The sequence below is a fragment of the Lissotriton vulgaris genome, unplaced genomic scaffold (genome assembly GCF_964263255.1).
Source record: "Lissotriton vulgaris unplaced genomic scaffold, aLisVul1.2 SCAFFOLD_3506, whole genome shotgun sequence".
Lineage (NCBI taxonomy): Eukaryota > Metazoa > Chordata > Amphibia > Caudata > Salamandridae > Lissotriton > Lissotriton vulgaris.
The window spans coordinates 112,092-129,116 of record NW_028249805.1 but is presented as its reverse complement, the minus strand read 5'-3'; the positions used below and the strand labels follow the sequence as shown (position 1 = coordinate 129,116).

The window sequence follows — 17,025 nt, the reverse complement described above, 5'->3', positions numbered from 1 at the left end:
CTAAATGTTGCACATTTTTGACACATCAGTGTTTTAGTGTATTTGTATAACTATGTCCATTTGTTTTGAAATGAATGGTGTTTCCTTTACATTCAGACGCTTATAAAATAATTGAAAAGCGGTTTTGGTATGCAAAAGAAAAGGTTAAATAAATAACCAGATCCAAGGGGATTTAAACATTGGTTCTTGTTGTGTGTCTGCCTAAATAAAATAGCAGTACCACGAAACAGTAGCCAGGTTTTTTCAGTGTTTCTGCTTAAAAAGGCCCTACCTTCTTACAGTCCTAGGGCTTAACCTCTCTTTATATAATTTTAGAAAGTTGGCATTTTCTGACTGAAACTATTTGGAACCTTTTACCTGTCTCTGGAATACACATATGGGGTGGGTGACAGCTTTCTTCCTGCATTCCCTCTAGACAGCCACACACAAAGAAAAGGGTAGGTGTGAATGAGTGGCCATCTACTTGCTGATGGGTCATCCTGAGCAGAATGCGAGGGAGGAGCTAACACACCTGAAAGGGCACTGTCCTTTCCCCACCAAAAGGGTTGCATACCCCCTGCAGTGAATCTGGAGCCAGGGCAGTAAAATAGGGACTTGCGGACTTCAAAGGCATGTCTTTGAAATCACCCGACTTCAAATGCCCAATTGGGTATGAGTACTGGGCCTCTGACGCCACCACTCAAAACACTTCGGGAACTAAGGACATTCTACTGGGAAGAAGGATTGATGTGCTGTAGGAGGACTAACAATTTGCCAAACTGCTTTGTTGTGGTGGCTGCTGCTTGTTGCTTGGGAGTGAGAAAGGCTGGACTTGCACCTCCTCCTTGAAGAACCTAAGTAGTCTCCAAGGGCATGTTGGCGAGCCTCCTGTTTCTGAAGTCGCTGGGATGCTGCCACAGAAAGGCATGTGGAGACTCCCTGCGGGGGCCCGTTGTGGGCCCCCTGGGACTCCGGGGTGTGTGGGGTGCACATGGGGTGCACATGGGTACCCCCCCCTGCATTTCAAAGTGCAACATGGCAGGCACCGCACGGTGCCTGTCATGTTGATGTGTTTCACCAATACTTTACACATGGCCTCTTAAGCTAGCCTTGATTGCTCTATGCCAAGCTACCAGAAGGTGAGCACAGGTTAATTTAGAGTGTATTGCTGACTTACCCCGACTAGGATTTTGGCTCCTGCTAGGAAAGGGTGCATACCTCTGTTAACTAGAAAACCAATATCAAGCAGGGTGAAAATCCACATCTGATGTTGAAAGCTCCTATTGGAGCTAAAACACCTATTGCAGGCCCCCAAAAAAATCGAACATAATCGGTGCACCTTTACTCAACTCAGGGTGCATCATAGAAAGAATATGCAGATTTCTAATCTCTCATTGGGGCTTATGAAGAAGTACATGCATCTCTTCAACTTTCCTTTTTTTGGAGGCAGACTTGTTCCTCAAATGTATTGAAATTCCTCAATTGCCTGGCCTTAAGTGGGCACCCAATGCAGCCTTCACTGGAAGCTGTGGGGGGAGCCTGCTTCCAGCACAACTCCTGTGTCCTCCTAGTCTCCTGCCCACTGCTATAAATGCAGTTGGGTACACTCTTTGCTGCCCTTGAGCAGTAGGTGGGTCTCCATGGCGGTTCACTTCTGGAAAGCACACTGCAGTGCTCCAAGGTTCTGTTTTTTTCATGAGTGCAGTGACATTCACATTGTTTCTTTGGCCCCCGTGCACTAGAGACCCACAAACAGTTGTGTTCCAGCTCCCTGAGCACCAGTGGTCCCCAGGGATTGGGTTTGAGTTTCTAGGGATGAGGATCTACGCGCTGATCATGGCAACCCATAGGGTATAAATTGTAAAACGAAGTGGTGCACAACTCACTCCGTTTCTTCAGTGACCACCTGGCTTGACCACACTTCTCCCAATAATTTCTCCAGCCTCGTTGGGCCGTTCTAGAAAATATTGGCATCATGTTGCTCCTGGTGGCTAGCCCTAGCCACCAGCAGTATTGTCTTCTAGACTTCACATTTTCTTTTCTTTCACGAGATGGAATGTACTGATGTCCTGTAATGGCTGCCATAAAATATTGATTTAATTGTGGCCATAAAATCAGCTTCGACCAATCTCATTAACTGGATGAATCTGAGCAAATCTGCACTTTAATGTTTTCTGTTAGTTAATCCCTTCACGCATTTCCCGTGCAAAACAGCTTAATAGCTTTACACCAAATATTAATAAGTTTGCTTTATGGGTAAAGTCCTAATTTCTACCAAATCTGATATAATTCCAAACACCAGTTTTGTATGTGGTGAGAGCCAGCTTTCGTATTATAATTACCATGGCGAAATCACAGTTGTGAGACCCTCCCTTTTTGCTTGCCCGGAGCTGGACAGAACAGCAGAAGACTTTACATGAAGGTGTCAATCTGGATGAACTTATTTTTGTGAAAGTTTTGGCAGATTCATCAAACTGCACCAAATCTATTAAGAATCAATGTTGATTAACTTAATTTTGGGTAAGTTTTGGCAGATTCATCAAACTGCACCAAATCTATGAAGAATACAAAAAATGCCTTTCTAATGGAATTGACCTAATTTGAACTACAGAGGGGCCATTAAGTAATGTTTATGTGTCATATAAATTATGCTAGTGTAATTCACGTAATTTGGGGTAATTCACATCATGCTTGATTCTTGAAAATTATGTCATTACACCACTTTGCTTAATTATGCATGATTTGCAGTAAAAAAGCAAATGCGCAATATGTGGTAATACTTTACTGTGGATGCATATCAAAATACAATGCCAGTGGCTGTCACTTGTGGTGCTTTTCTTTAGTGCATCCTTGCACCACAAATTGCAACAAGGATGCATTTTGTGCTAAACCATAGCACCAAAGGAAAGATTTGCATTTTGTCAGATTTTCACGCAATTGTGCAAATGCAGATTACGTGAATTGCATACACCCCAACACATATAGACAGATATATACATTTGTGTGTATGTGTGTGTGCATATATATATATATACATATATATATATAAATATATATAGATATATATATATATATATATATAAATATATATATATATATATATATATATATATATATATATATATATATATATATATATATATATATTCACAATATATATGTAAACAGTACATACACACAGACATACTGCTAAAGTTGTCACTCAAAACAATACTTTCCTGCAAATTAAAAACCGCGGGTGTCTCAGGACTCTTAGGCATACTGGCTGCTGCTGGACTCTTGGGTAATGGAATTGCTTGCTTTGTAACTCATTTTGTGGAAGGAAAGAAGATACTGGTATGCAGTTCATAATCTGAGCTGGTGTTTGCAGGGGGGGGGAACCCCCAGCACTCACTTTTTAGAACCATCACTTTCTTATCCTCATCAGACTTTGACCCAGAGCAAGCAATAGACACACAGGAATGGAGAAAAGGAAGAGTAAGATCGAAAAGCAGTGCCTAAGGCAGAATGTAGGGTAGAAAAAGAAACATCAAGAGTTTATGGTGGTGGAAGAAAGAGACATGAGGTGAAATCACGATTATGCAGTCCTATTATTCAGCAATCATAACATTCATCAACTCCAGCTCCTGGCTTATGAGAAAATCTTTGGGCACTGGCATTTATTATTTTACAAATTAAGCTCTGCTGGCCTGTGATTGACTGTTTGCTATCAGGGGCATTGCTTGCATGTAACACTAAGCAGAATATGTAAACAGCCAGGAAAGAAGGATGGAATTGCAATCTTAAAATTCATTGTAAGGTTTACCAGGCATTGATATCCCATATTGGGGTGGGCGAGACAATCTACTCTTTTGGCCACACCCCATTACACTTGTAACGCAGAGCTCCATCCAAACTCTATAAACCGCCACAAGGCAGCATTTGTTCCCGAGCATGGCTATCCAACAGTAAGTTGACGAGTGAGAATTGGCATACCCGAACATGATTTTCGGGCACAAGGTGGACCCCGGCGAGATTCTTTCAAAGTGGGCGGTTGCGACGGTTCAAGGTGAGAAAGCAGCCCCTCGAGTAGAAATGCAACTTGAGTGGCAGCAAAGAAGCAGCACCCTCAGTTGTGTCTTGTGGTGCCGTTCGCACTGATTTTGCAGCGCGGAACAAGTTTCCGGTGCTGAAAATCAACACAAGCAGCAAGACGTGACGATTTCCCCCAGTTTGCGTAACTCTGCGAAAGCTCTAGGAGATTTCATGTAACTCCGCGGAAGTCTGCAGAGTAAAACTCTGCCAGTTCAAACCACCCATAAACCCATAAATGAATTGTGACCTGAACATTCAAATTGTTTCATATAATCATCTTTCAGTCATTTTTTAAACATATTTATAGGGGGAAAACATTAAATTATGTGTCTCACCATGTCTCCATGTATCATGCACTAGTGAAACAAAGGAATTACCTTTTAGGAACAACATCTCTGCCTTTCAGTTTCTGAGAATAATCTGTAAATATTTCTGGTATAACTCTAAGTTTGGATAACGTGTTGAAGAACAGGAGAAGGTGTGGATGAGACAGAAGGAATTGAAATGCTCAAGCGATAAGCTACTGAATAGAACTTTGGTTATATTAATTAAAAATACAACAGTTTAATATAAAAGTAATATAAATATAAATAGGTATTGATTTAACTTACTGCATATGTAATGGTTTTCATCCGAGTTATCAGCACAGTCATCCACAAAATCACAGAGTTGGTCCTTGGGGATGCAGTACTTGTTGGCACACATGAATTCTTCAGCAGAGCAGGGTCTGTCTGGTATTAGCAAAGGGGAACAGTCTTCAAAGGAAATGTCATCGACAGCCACGTCTCCCATGTAGCTGACACCACGTTTTGCCCTTAGGATGATCTAACAAATATTTCATGTAAGGATCGGGGTAAAACGCAAGAGGGATTGCATGACTAGAATATAGAAATCACCGATTTACAACCATGCATTCAACACATATGTTGGAATTCTGAGGGACGTACACATTTACATAAAAAGGTTTTTCTGAACATAAAAGTATGTTTTTTATGTTGTATGCAGCTGAAAAAGTAAAGGACACAGTATTCACTTTCTATGGAATCGGTGAGTTAGAAAAACATCATTCTTTTCATAATTCTCTTCGAAATTCTATCGCAATAGATAAAGCATACCTATTCCCATACAGTCTAATGTCTAATCATTGGTGATGTGAAGCTATTCTCAATAAGACTCCAAAGCCATCCTTCCTTGTTTCAATTAATGAACCCTCTGATGGATCTCTCTGGTGATGGTGCAGAAATAAGGCTGGCTGGCTCGAAACATTTCTGGAACGTTTTTATACTTTTTAAATGCATCACTTACTGACATTGCTCAATAGTGTTGTTTGTCAATACGATTTATTTACTGCTTTTATTTTTATTCCCAACTTTCGATCCTCTTACTCATGCAAGAGGCACTAATGACCAATGGCCAATGGATATGTGTCGTGTATTATGTTAAATACATTTTTCATTGTATTTCTTTATTTATTGTAGCTTATTATTTATTTATTCGGCAACAGTAACATTCCCAAAAGATTCCTTATTACTTAACAATGATAATGGCACCTAGAAAGGGGAGGGGTAGAGGTCAGTATGAAATATTGAGAACACCCATCAAAATACAAGCAGCAGCAGATGCAAGGGTATCTTTGGGTGGTCATAATAATAGGCTTAGGAACATAAAGACAATGGATGGACGGACAGATGGATGGATGAATATATGGATGGATGGATGCATCAGTGTGAAGATCTGGTCAGCAATTTGTCGCACGCCTTTCATACTAAAATGAATGTTCTCTCAATGCTCACGTTTATATTGTAGCGAAAAAGTTGAACAAATGTATGTATCTAGTGAGTTCCAGCATAGGCAGCCAAGAAGGTGTCTAGAATGTGGAGAGGGCATAGAATGACTTAGGTATGGTTAAGATGTTTTAGTTAGCGCATCTCAAATTCTGAATGGGTATACCGTGAGGTAAGAAATCAAAGGGACAATTATGACTAAAAGCAACCCAATGAGTTATAAAGAAACTGGATTTAAGGCATATAATAGAGACAATGGTTCATTAAGGGACAAGCCCATTCTAGAACATTCTAGGTAATTATTGGCCAATATAATTATATCTTGGAACTATATGTGTGTGTAACAGCCTGTCCCAGCCATTTATATTGACCAATGCATTAGGAGAGCAATCACATTAGAGTTAACAGCAACATTAATCAGCAACAATGCTTTCAAAGTTGTGAGCATACTAACTAGGGGGTCATTGTCTTGTATTCCGCTTTAGGTGTTTGTATATGGGTCTTCCTGAGGCATGTCCTTATATAGGCACAATTCGCATCACCCTTATATAGGCATAAGATCCCAGTCCTTATTTAGGCATTAGCCATGCTATCCAAATACAGGCATGGTCACCTACTTCTGTCCACCCCAATGTCACAACAATTTCTTAGAAACCAGACCCTTAAGCCATTGGAAGTTTCCCTAGCCTAGGACTATTGATTACTCCAAGAACTCATTTAATATGCATGAACCGCTATTCCCTATGGGTTAATTCAAGACGTCTTACTCTGCCCCACTTTACGTCAATACTAACATTCCTAAGCACGTTCCAGGTATAAATATACCTTCCCTTGCCATGGCAAACCATGGCTCGGCTACACAGCTCGATATGGGTCATCACGGCAAGTTCGGAAGAGACTACGACTTAGAGGAGCCCGTGTCCCGGCCTGACACTCAGACAAGACGCTGTCATCCCTGCTCGCAGAGAATCCAGCTTCCAAGTGTTCTGACTCCCTTCTCGGGGTGTTAGAGTTTGAGACTCGGAAAGAGATTCCAACCTCTCTCATTCTAAGGTATGGAGCTTACTAGAACCCAGAGGGACTCTTGGCATACCAAACTATAGCATACCATAATATAGAATAGAGCACCTACTTCTTACCTTGTACTACACTTAAGTTAGGTACACTGGGGTAGAACTATTTAGAGAATGCATTGTATGAGTATACGCATTTTAGCCTGTGTTATTTATGTATATGAATATGTGTAGTAGTTAAAATACTATGCTATTGCAGTATTATTTCTTCCTACTGCTTACGCTGTACATAATAAATCTTGCATACTGTCTTATGATTGTAACAGCACATATCTCTTACACGATGAATAAGACTGTTCAATAAATCCTTTTTATTGAAACGCCTGTCTACTCTTTCTGTGTAACTCTGCCAAAACTAAACATGCACGATTAGCTGAGTGAAACTGTTATCTATTGTCTGCACAATTCTGAGAGTGTTCTGATTCTAAAGGGAAACAAAGTTGTCATGTTTATACAATTCCCAGAAACGACTCCCTTCTTGTTTACAAGGAGTTTCTAGTGGCCTCTGAGTTAGCTGGCACACAAAGTAACTATACTCGATAGGGGCATACTGACCTCAGTCCTATGCCAAACCTATAGTGTATATTATTCCAATGTGCATAGCCTATTAGGGAAATAGGAACCACACTACAATTGTTCAAGTGGATCTCTGCCATGTAACAGTCACAAAGATTATTGAACTGTGTTCATTCTTCTGCTCCTCTGTGCATTTATGCACACATACATTCCTGTCAGTCCTAATGCATCCATTGAACCCAGCGTGTGTTTTAAATTGCAACATTTTTAGCTATTGTTTTTCACAAAATGTTTGGGAAATGAAAAATAAGACAGTAAATTATGTGAAATTTTATGAAATCAACTTAGCAGTATCTCACTTGAAGACTGAATGTTAGATAATATCTGCCCTGCAACATTCATGCAACATTCAGCGACCCTTGACCCTTCCAGGTAGGTCGCTGCCCCTCCGCACAGCACCGCCTGTGTGTCCCTGGCCCAGCTGCCGCTGCTGAGGAAGTTCGAGGCCCTCCTCCACCCGCAGGCTACCACCTGCGCCTCATCCCTGGTGGCCAGTGATAGGCCGTAGGTTTGCTTATCCTCCATTGGATTGCCTAAATTTTCTTTCATTGTCCCCGTAGTGACTGCGTTTTTATTGTTGTGTCTGTGACTGCTATTGTCTGTCTCCCCCGCTGCCTGTACGTGGTCTGTGCCCGTTCTCTCCCTCTGTTCCCCTCGGTGCCCCCATGCCTTCCTGCCCGGTTTCCCTTCTGCTCCCCTCGCTGCCCCGTGTCTCTCTGACCGTTTTTCCCTTTCTGCTTCCCTCGCGGCCCGTATCTCTCTGCCCGTTTTAGCCTTTTGTTGCTTAGCTGCCCCTGCATTTCTGTGACCTTTCTGCCCTTTCTCGTGACCTTGTGCCCTCTGTGCCACTTGTTTCCCCCAGTTTTTTTGTGACCTTTCTGCCCTTTCCTGGGACCTTGTGCCCTCTGTGCCACTCGTTTTCCCCTGTTTTTTGTGACTTTTCTGCCCTTTCTTGTGATCTTTGTGCCCTCTGTGCCATTCGTTTCCCCCCTTTTTTTTTGTGACTTTTACTGCCCTTTCTTCTGACCTTTGTGCCCTCTGTGCCACTCGTTTTGCCCGTTTTTTTGTGACCTTTTCTGCCCTTTCTTGTGACGTCTCTGCCTCTGTGCCACTCGTTTCCCCTGTTTTTGGGACCTTTTCTCCTCTTTCTTGTGACCTCTCTGCCTACGTGCCACTCGTTTCCCCCCGTTTTTTGTGACCTTTTCTGCCCTTTCTTGTGGCTTTTGTGACCTCTGTGCCACTCGTTTCCCCCCGTTTTTTCGTGACCTTTTCTGCCCTTTCTTGTGACCTTTGTGCCCTCTGTGCCACTCGTTACCCCATTTTTTGAGACCTTCCTGCCCTTTCTTGTGACCTTTGTTCCACTCGATTCCCCCGTTTTTTGTAACCTTTTCTGCCCTTCCTTGGGACCTTTGTGCCTCTGTGCCACTTGTTTCCCCCGTTTTTGTGACCTTTGTGCCCTTTCTTGGGACCTTTTTGCCTTCTGTGCCACTCATTTCCCCCCGTTTTTGTGACCGTTCTGTCCTTTCTTGGGACCTTTTTGCCTTCTGTGCCACTCGTTTTCCACTGTATATTTGTGACCTTCTGCCCTTTTTGTGACCTTTGTGCCCTCTGTGCCACTCGTTACCCCCCATTTTTTGAGACCTTCCTGCCTTTTCTTGTGACTTTTGTGCCCTCTGTGCCACTCGTTACTCCCTATTTTTTGAGACCTTTCTGCCCTTTCTTGTGACGTTTGTGCCTCTGTGGCACTTGTTTCCCCCCCCCGTTTTTTGTAACCTTTTCTGCCCTTCCTTGGGACCTTTGTGCCTCTGTGCCACTCGTTTCCCCCGTTTTTGTGACCTTTCTGCCCTTTCTTTGGACCTTTTTGCCTTCTGTGCCACTCATTTCCCCCCCGTTTTTGTGACCTTTCTGTCCTTTCTTGGGACCTTTTTGCCTTCTGTGCCACTCGTTTCCCCCTGTATATTTGTGTCCTTTTGCCCTTTTTTGTGACCTCTCTGCCTTCTGTGCCACTCGTTTCCCCCTATACTTCTGTGACCTTTCTGCCCTTTCTTGGGACCTTTTTGCCATCTGTGCCACTTGTTTCCGCCTCAATTGTTATGCCCTTTGGCCTTCTGTTCCTTCGTAGCCCCTCGCCGCTGCGTCCCCTGCGGCCCCACACCCCTGACTGCCCTCACCTCCCGCCTCCCAGCTGCTCCTCCCTCCCACCTCCCCATATTGGCCGGGCGCCGCACTGTGAGGGGAGCGACCCTTGACCCTTCCAGGTAGGTTGCTCCCTCTCCGCACAGCACCGCCTGTGTGTCCCTGCACCAGCTGCCGCTGCTGAGGAAGTTCACGGCCCTCCTCTACCCGCAGGCTACCACCTGCGCCTCATCCCTGGTGGCCAGTGGTAGGCCGTAGGTTTGCTCATCCTCCATTGTATTGCCTGTATTTTCTTTCATTGCTCCCGTTGTAGTGACTGTATTTTCATTGTGGTGTCTGTGACTGCTGTTGTCTGTCTCCCCCTCTGCCTGTACGTGGTCTGTGCCTGTTCTCTCCCTCTGTTCCCCTCGCTGCCCCTGTGTCTCTCTTCCCGCTTTCCCTTCTGCTCCCTTCACTGCCCCCGTGTCTCTCTGCCCGGTTTTTCCTTCTGCTCCCCTCGCGGCCCGTGTCTCTCTGCCTGTTTTTGCCTTCTGTTGCTTAGCTGCCCCTGCATTTCTGTGACCTTCCTGCCCTTTCTTGTGACCTTTGTGCCCTCCGTGCCACTTGTTTCCCCCTGTTTTTTGCCACTCGTTTCCCCCCCGTTTTTTGTGACCTTTCTGAACTTTCTTGGGACCTTTCTGCCTTCTGTGCCACTCGTTTCCCCCGTCTTTTGTGACATTTTTGCCCTTCTTTTGACCATTTTGCTTTCTGTGCCACTCGTTTCCCCCTGTATTCTTGTGAGCTTTCTGCCCTATTGTGACCTTTCTGCCCTCTGTGGCACTCGTTTCCCCCTCAATTGTTGTGCCCTTTTGCCTTCATCACCCCTCACTGCCCACGCCGCTGCGCCCCTGTGGCTCAGCCCCCCTGACTGTCCATCGCTGCCCCCGCCTCCTGCCTCCCAGCGGCTCCTCATTCCCACGTCCCTATACATGCCGGCCACTGCGCAGTTGCGCCGATGGCGCGTGGCAAGCCGCTGGCACGTGGCAAGCCCGTCCGCGCCTGCACCGCGCCCAGCGCAAGAACCCCTGGCCCCCGCACCAGTAACGACGACCGCCGCCACTACGATGCCAGCACTCTGCACGCTCTCAACCCCTGACGGACCCACAACTAAATCAAGGCCGCCCCGAAACGCACACACGGTCCTTTCACCTGCCGGAATTGCAGCTACACCAGCCACAGAGCCGACAAACCACCCGCCAAGAAAGACCTCAACCAGCTCGATGCATACTACTGAACACCCGCTCCGCACGCAAACACGCCGTCGAGCTCTGGGACCTGCTTAAAAAAATCTCCCCGGACGTCGCCTTCCTGACAGAGACCTGGTTGAACAACTCCTCCGCACCCGACATCGCCATAGCCATCCCAGACGGCTACAAGATAACCCGCAGAGACCGCACCAAAGGAGTCGGAGGAGGAATCGCCATCGTCCACAAGTACAGCATCAGGGTCTTGACTAGCACCGACAACGCGCTCAGCACCGGCGAACTCATGCATTTCCAGATCCACGCTGACACCAACTCCACCCTCAGAGGCACCCTCGTCTACCGACCCCCCGGACCCCGCCCCCAGTTCAGCGACTCCATCACCGACTTCATCAGCACGCACGCCCTGACCTCCATTGACTACATCCTCCTCGGAGACCTGAACTTTCACCTTGAGAATAACAACGACAGCAACTCCACCACCCTGAACGACAACCTTGCCAACCTCGGACTGAGGCAATTCGTCACAGCGCCCACCCACTCCGTCGGCCACACGCTCGACCCCGTCTTCTCCTCAAGCCTGCACGTATCCGTCAGCCACACCACCGAACTCCTCTGGACTGACCACCGCTGCATCCACTTCACCATCCAGAAGCCCACCACACGCCACCGCACCCAACATGCAAACCTCGCTCTCAGCCCACCCACCGAACCCTTCAACACCGACGTTGCTGCCCACCATCTCAGACGCTGGATCGAGGACTGCGCCAATACCCTCGCCCCGCTGAAGAAATCCCCCCACAGAGACACCAGCAAGAGGGCAAGCTGGTTCACCCCAGAACTCCTAGATTTCAAGCAAGCCTGCCGGAAACTATAGAAGAAATGGCACAGTGAAGAAACTCCAGACAGCCATGCAGCACACAAGGACGCCGTCAGCAACCACCACCACCTCATCAGGGCTGCCAAGAAGACCTCCTTCAAAGACCGCCTCGACAACAACGCACACGACAGCAAGGAGCTCTTCAACATCGTTAAGGAACTTTCCGACACCAACAACATACCGCCGTCACAAGCCCTGTGCGACTCACTCGCCACCTTCTTCCACCGCAAGATAGCAGACATCCAGGACAGCTTCAACACCCAGACAGCAACACAACAGACTCTCCGCACACCGTCTACCACATCCCCTTGCTAACCTGGACCAGCATGAGCGTCGATGACACCATCAAGACCATGAGCACAATGGACTCCGGCTCTCCGGCAGACCCGTTCCCACACCAAGTCTTCAACAAAGCAAGCAGCTCCATCGCACCCCACCTACGTAACATCATCAATCTCTCCCTTGAGAATGCGACCTTCCCAGAGAGCTGGAAACATGGCGAGATCAACGCCCTACTCAAAAAACCCAAGGCAGACTCAAGACACCTCAAGAACTTCCGACCCATCTCTCTGCTCCCCTTCCCGCCATCGAGAAAATTGTTAACAGACAGCTAACCCAATACCTTGAAGAGAACAGAATCCTGGACCCTTCCCACTTAGGGTTCCGCCCTCATCGCCGCCACCGACGACATCAGGACACTGCTAGACAACGGGGAGACTGCAGCACTCATCCTCCTAGACCTCTCCGCCGCCTTCAACACCGTCTGCCACCGCACACTACGCACACGCCTCCAAACCGCAGGGATCCAAGATAAGGCTCTGGAATGGACCACCTCCTTCATCTCCGGCAGAACCCAGAGCATTCGCCTCCCCCGTTCTGTTCCGAAGCCTCCGAAATCATCTGCGGCGTACCTCAAGGATCATCCCTCAGCCCAACACTGTTCAACATTTACATGGCCCCGCTCACACACGTCGCCCGAAAGCACGACCTCAACATATTCTCCTACGCCGACAACACTCAACTGATCCTCTCCCTCACCAAGGACCCCATCACTGCCAAAGGCAACCTCCATGAAGGAATGAAAGCCGTCGCCGACTGGATGAAGATCAGCCGTCTGAAGCTGAACTCGGACAAGACGGAGGTCCTCATTCTCGGCTCCAACCCGAAAGCCTGGGACGACTCCTGGTGGCCAACAGCACTGGGGGCAGCCCCGGCCCCAACCGACCACGCACGCAACCTGGAAATCATCCTCGACTCAATGCTCTCAATGACCAAGCAAGTCAACGCCGTCTCCTCCTCCTGCTTCAACACCCTCCGTATGCTCCGCAAGATCTACAGATGGATCCCGACCGATACAAGAAAGACAGTCACCCAGGCCCTAGTCAGCAGCAGACTCAACTACGGAAACGCCCTCTACGCTGGAGCCCCGACCAAGCTCATCAATCGACTACAACGCATCCAAAACTTCTCGGCACGACTGATCCTCGATGTACCATGACAAGGCACGTAAACTCACCTGACCTTGCCGAATTTGCCGCCACCGCCACGAGTCAGAGGGCAGCCAGCAGCAGCAGCAGCCAGCCACCGCCAAGAGTCCCTGGACACCGGACTCCGCGCCGCCGCTCCGGGAGACCACAAATCCCGGCAGGCCTCGCGGCGGCGCGTCTGCAGTGACGCGGGTCGCGCTGCGTGGGGGCGCCAGAGCCCTACAAAGGAAGGAGAGTCCCGCATCGCGGGACACGAGCGGGACGCCCGGGGCGAAGCCCGGGCAAAGGGCGGGCCCTCTGAGGCCCTCAGAGGTCAACAGTGGTCGGGCGGGCCACCCCACTAACATCTCTCAATAAGGTTAGTCTCCCAATAGGTTGTCTACAATGGCCGATTATACCGCTATAAGTAATAATGTTGACATCCTTACTCAGGACGCGGAGTCCCCTGTAGTACTGCTAACGTCGTTCGAGGCATTGATAGATACTGCATTCAACGAGATTGTTGAGACTGAAAGGAGATTTTCTATGGGTCCAATGAGTATTAATCAACTACATGCCATTAGCAGTCTCAATGGCAATACCCACATAAACCCTGAAATAACTATTGTAAAACCCTCACACCCCGTTGTTGATGTACCAATTGTCTTAGACGATGATGACACTGTCACGTACATAGCACCAGAAGTGGCTCTTGGCCATACCTCAGTAATAACATCTACAGAGGCTGTTAACAAGGTATCTGATAAAGTTGTAGCCAAGAGAAAAAGGGGCCCCGCTAAAATAACTCACAACAAACGGAAGAAGGGAACCTTATTGAGACTATTGCAGATACCATTTTTAAAAATCTGGAAGGTCAAATGATCAAACAATTTAATAATATTTTTAAAAGACTTGACAAATTGGAGAATATAATTAAAAATGAGGATGCAAAGAGAAAAGGTATAGCGAACTTGGACAAAATGAGAGTAGAACGACTGCTAAAAGATCTTGAATCCACTACTCGTGTCCCCACTACTGGTGACCATGGTAACATCAGGGCAGTGGAACAACAAGCCATTACTAACCCAATACAGTCTGTTACACCTAAGGTGACCAAAAGTAAGGGCACAACAGGCAGTAATCCGCCTGACCATCAAACCAACACCCCCTTACTCCCATGCAACTCTACACATGGACATGTTACTTCATCCAAACCCTCTGTCTCCGCTAACGCTGTTAGCGGATCATCAAATAATTCTATTAAAAAGAGTAACACAGTGAAGCAGACCACCTTAGCACAGAAGGGTCCTGTTAACCTCAGCCAGCACGACAAAAAGACCACGCATGAGGACAACAGGCCTATCAAACATCAGGGTCCGGCCCTACATCTTCCACCTGAGGCTTGTCCGTATGTTCTAGTTCTGGCTGGTATCCCACCGCTTAAGGAAGGTCAAGGAGAATCATGGGTTCAATTGCACAATAAGTGTATAGACTGGTTAACAAAGCATAAGGGAGTGGGTTATGATATTTCAAAAGAGATCATAACCACACGGAAAGTAACCTGGGTCGGTCCCCTTTACAAAAACATCAATGGAGACTGTATCGTAATTAACTTTAGAAACCCAGGCACTGCAAAATTCCTGTTAAACTACAACCCTGGTCGACACGGCCCATCTACTGTGGTGACCCCTCTACCATTAAAATATTTTTACCGTCCTCCCCACAAGATGATGCAACCCCCCCCAGTTTTTCCATTACAGAATAGGTTTGGAATATTCCAGGACCTGGACACATTGGACTGACTGCCCTCTGAAAGCACCGAACTACTTTCTGTGTGCCTTGAGGCAGTTCAGTTAGTGGAATCACCCCCAGAGGCGGCCCCGTTAATACTGGAGATCTCCCCATCTAGTATACTATGCGATCAACAGGGGCATGTTACAACTAAATCCGCCTCAAGAATTAACCAGGGTCCTAGTTTGAGGAATAATAAAAACAATAACCTAACAATTCTCAGTTGGAACATTGCGGGCCTGAAGTCCAAGATGGGAATTTCCTCATGGAGGGACTGTGTCAATTGTTATGACATACTAATGTTTCAAGAAACTTGGTGTGTTGAGGACCTATTGTTTGAGGGGTATAGTTGCCACAACAGGGCTGTCCCGGTCCCTCTGGCTGGTCGTCCTAGTGGTGGATTGTCCATCTGGATAAAAATTTCTGCTGAAGCTAAAATTGACGAACTACAAACAAATTGTCCTAGTTTCATGGCACTCTCATATACCCAGAGGATAAAACTGTGTTTAATCAACTTCTATAACAATGATTTTTTGTCCCAACCCAACCCAAATTTTATTCTCTTATTTGATTTTATTAATGACATTATGGATGGACAGGTACATGGGAAATTTGATGGTATTTGTTTAGGGGGGGATTTTAATGCACATATACATCCAAGAAATCCCCCATGTAAAAGAGGTATAGAACTGTTAGATTTTCTTGCTACTAGTGAACTTGTTAATTGCATGGAACATGCAGGTATGGAAAACCACGCATCCCCATTTCCCACCTTTATTGGACATGGGGGCGGTACAACAATCGATTATGTTTTCGTTTCGCACGCTGTTGCAAAGGTATTAATAAGGGCAGAAGTAGTGTGTGAAATTCACAGCGATCATCACCCAATTGCCATCCATTTATCATTGCCGAAGGGTAAGTGCCCAAGACATGAAATAGGCGCAACGGGTCTGGAAGTCTCGACAGATAAGTTGAGGGTAATCTGGAAGGGAGCAGACAATAAGGGAATCCTGGCGGGAATTTGTAAAAAATACCCAATTTTGATCAAAGATTGTCTTACCACTGAGGACCATGGGGTTAACGTGATTAAATCATTTTCGGAACTCTGTACCGTAATTAAAGGTGAAATTTCCAGACCAGCCTCTAGTAAGGCTGAGGAAACGCCTAGATGGTTTGATGCCCCATGTTCCAAAGCAAATAGGATGCTTAGAGCTGCCTTAAAAGACGAACCAAGGGATATACCCCGAGTAAGGCTGCTCAGAGCAGAGTACAAGCGTGCCTTACGCACCAGATCAAATGAATTACTTAAAACCCACTGGGATTCCCTGGCACGATCTGCTGACCTGAAAGATACCACTGGGTTCTGGAAGGAGGTAAAGGAAATTAGATCTATAGGTTCTAATTTGACCGAAATCAATTGAAACATTACTGGCCCTAGTTGGGTCGCACATTTCGGTAAAATCTATGCAACACCTGATAATCCTCCTTTGTTGTTACCCCCTCTACACCCAATGTCTATTTACACATCTGAGGTATTTGACGCTATTTTAGAAAGCGCCGGGAATAAAGCGCCCGGATCCGATGGGCTCTCTATAGACCAGTTAAAATGTGAGCCCGATTTTTGGGCCCCATTGCTATGCAATGTTTTTAACAATTTAACTGACGGGCAGATCCCGGAAACATGGTCACGTAGCATTATTGTTCCCATCTTTAAAAAGGGCGACAGGCTGGATCCTGGGTGTTACCGCCCAATTTCCTTAATAGACAACACCTTGAAAGTTTTGGGACGGATCATATTTAAAAGGATAAGAACCTGGACTGATGAGAATAACATCCTACACCCTAGCCAGCTTGGGTTCCGTAGTAGTGTCGGAACGGTGGAACAATGCTTGAATTTGAACCTGATCATGGCAAAATATAACATTGCTAAGAAATCCCCTTTATACTTTGGTTTTATGGATTTGAGCTCGGCTTTTGATTTCGTTAACCGCTCCCGCCTCTGGTCTACCCTTCTTGAATACGGCT

At 46.4% G+C, this 17,025-nt stretch overlaps 1 protein-coding gene across 1 annotated transcript in view; it reads right to left on the bottom strand.

Moving 5' to 3' along the window:
* Window positions 1-17,025, bottom strand: part of LOC147663481 (MAM and LDL-receptor class A domain-containing protein 1-like) — a gene marked incomplete at both ends in the record, with an annotated part of 140,919 nt that overhangs the window by 47,983 nt on the left and 75,911 nt on the right. The window contains one exon of the mRNA XM_086950418.1: window positions 4,665-4,878. Coding sequence (XP_086806544.1) covers window positions 4,665-4,878 — 214 coding nt within the window. The remainder of the gene's footprint in view (window positions 1-4,664; window positions 4,879-17,025) is intronic.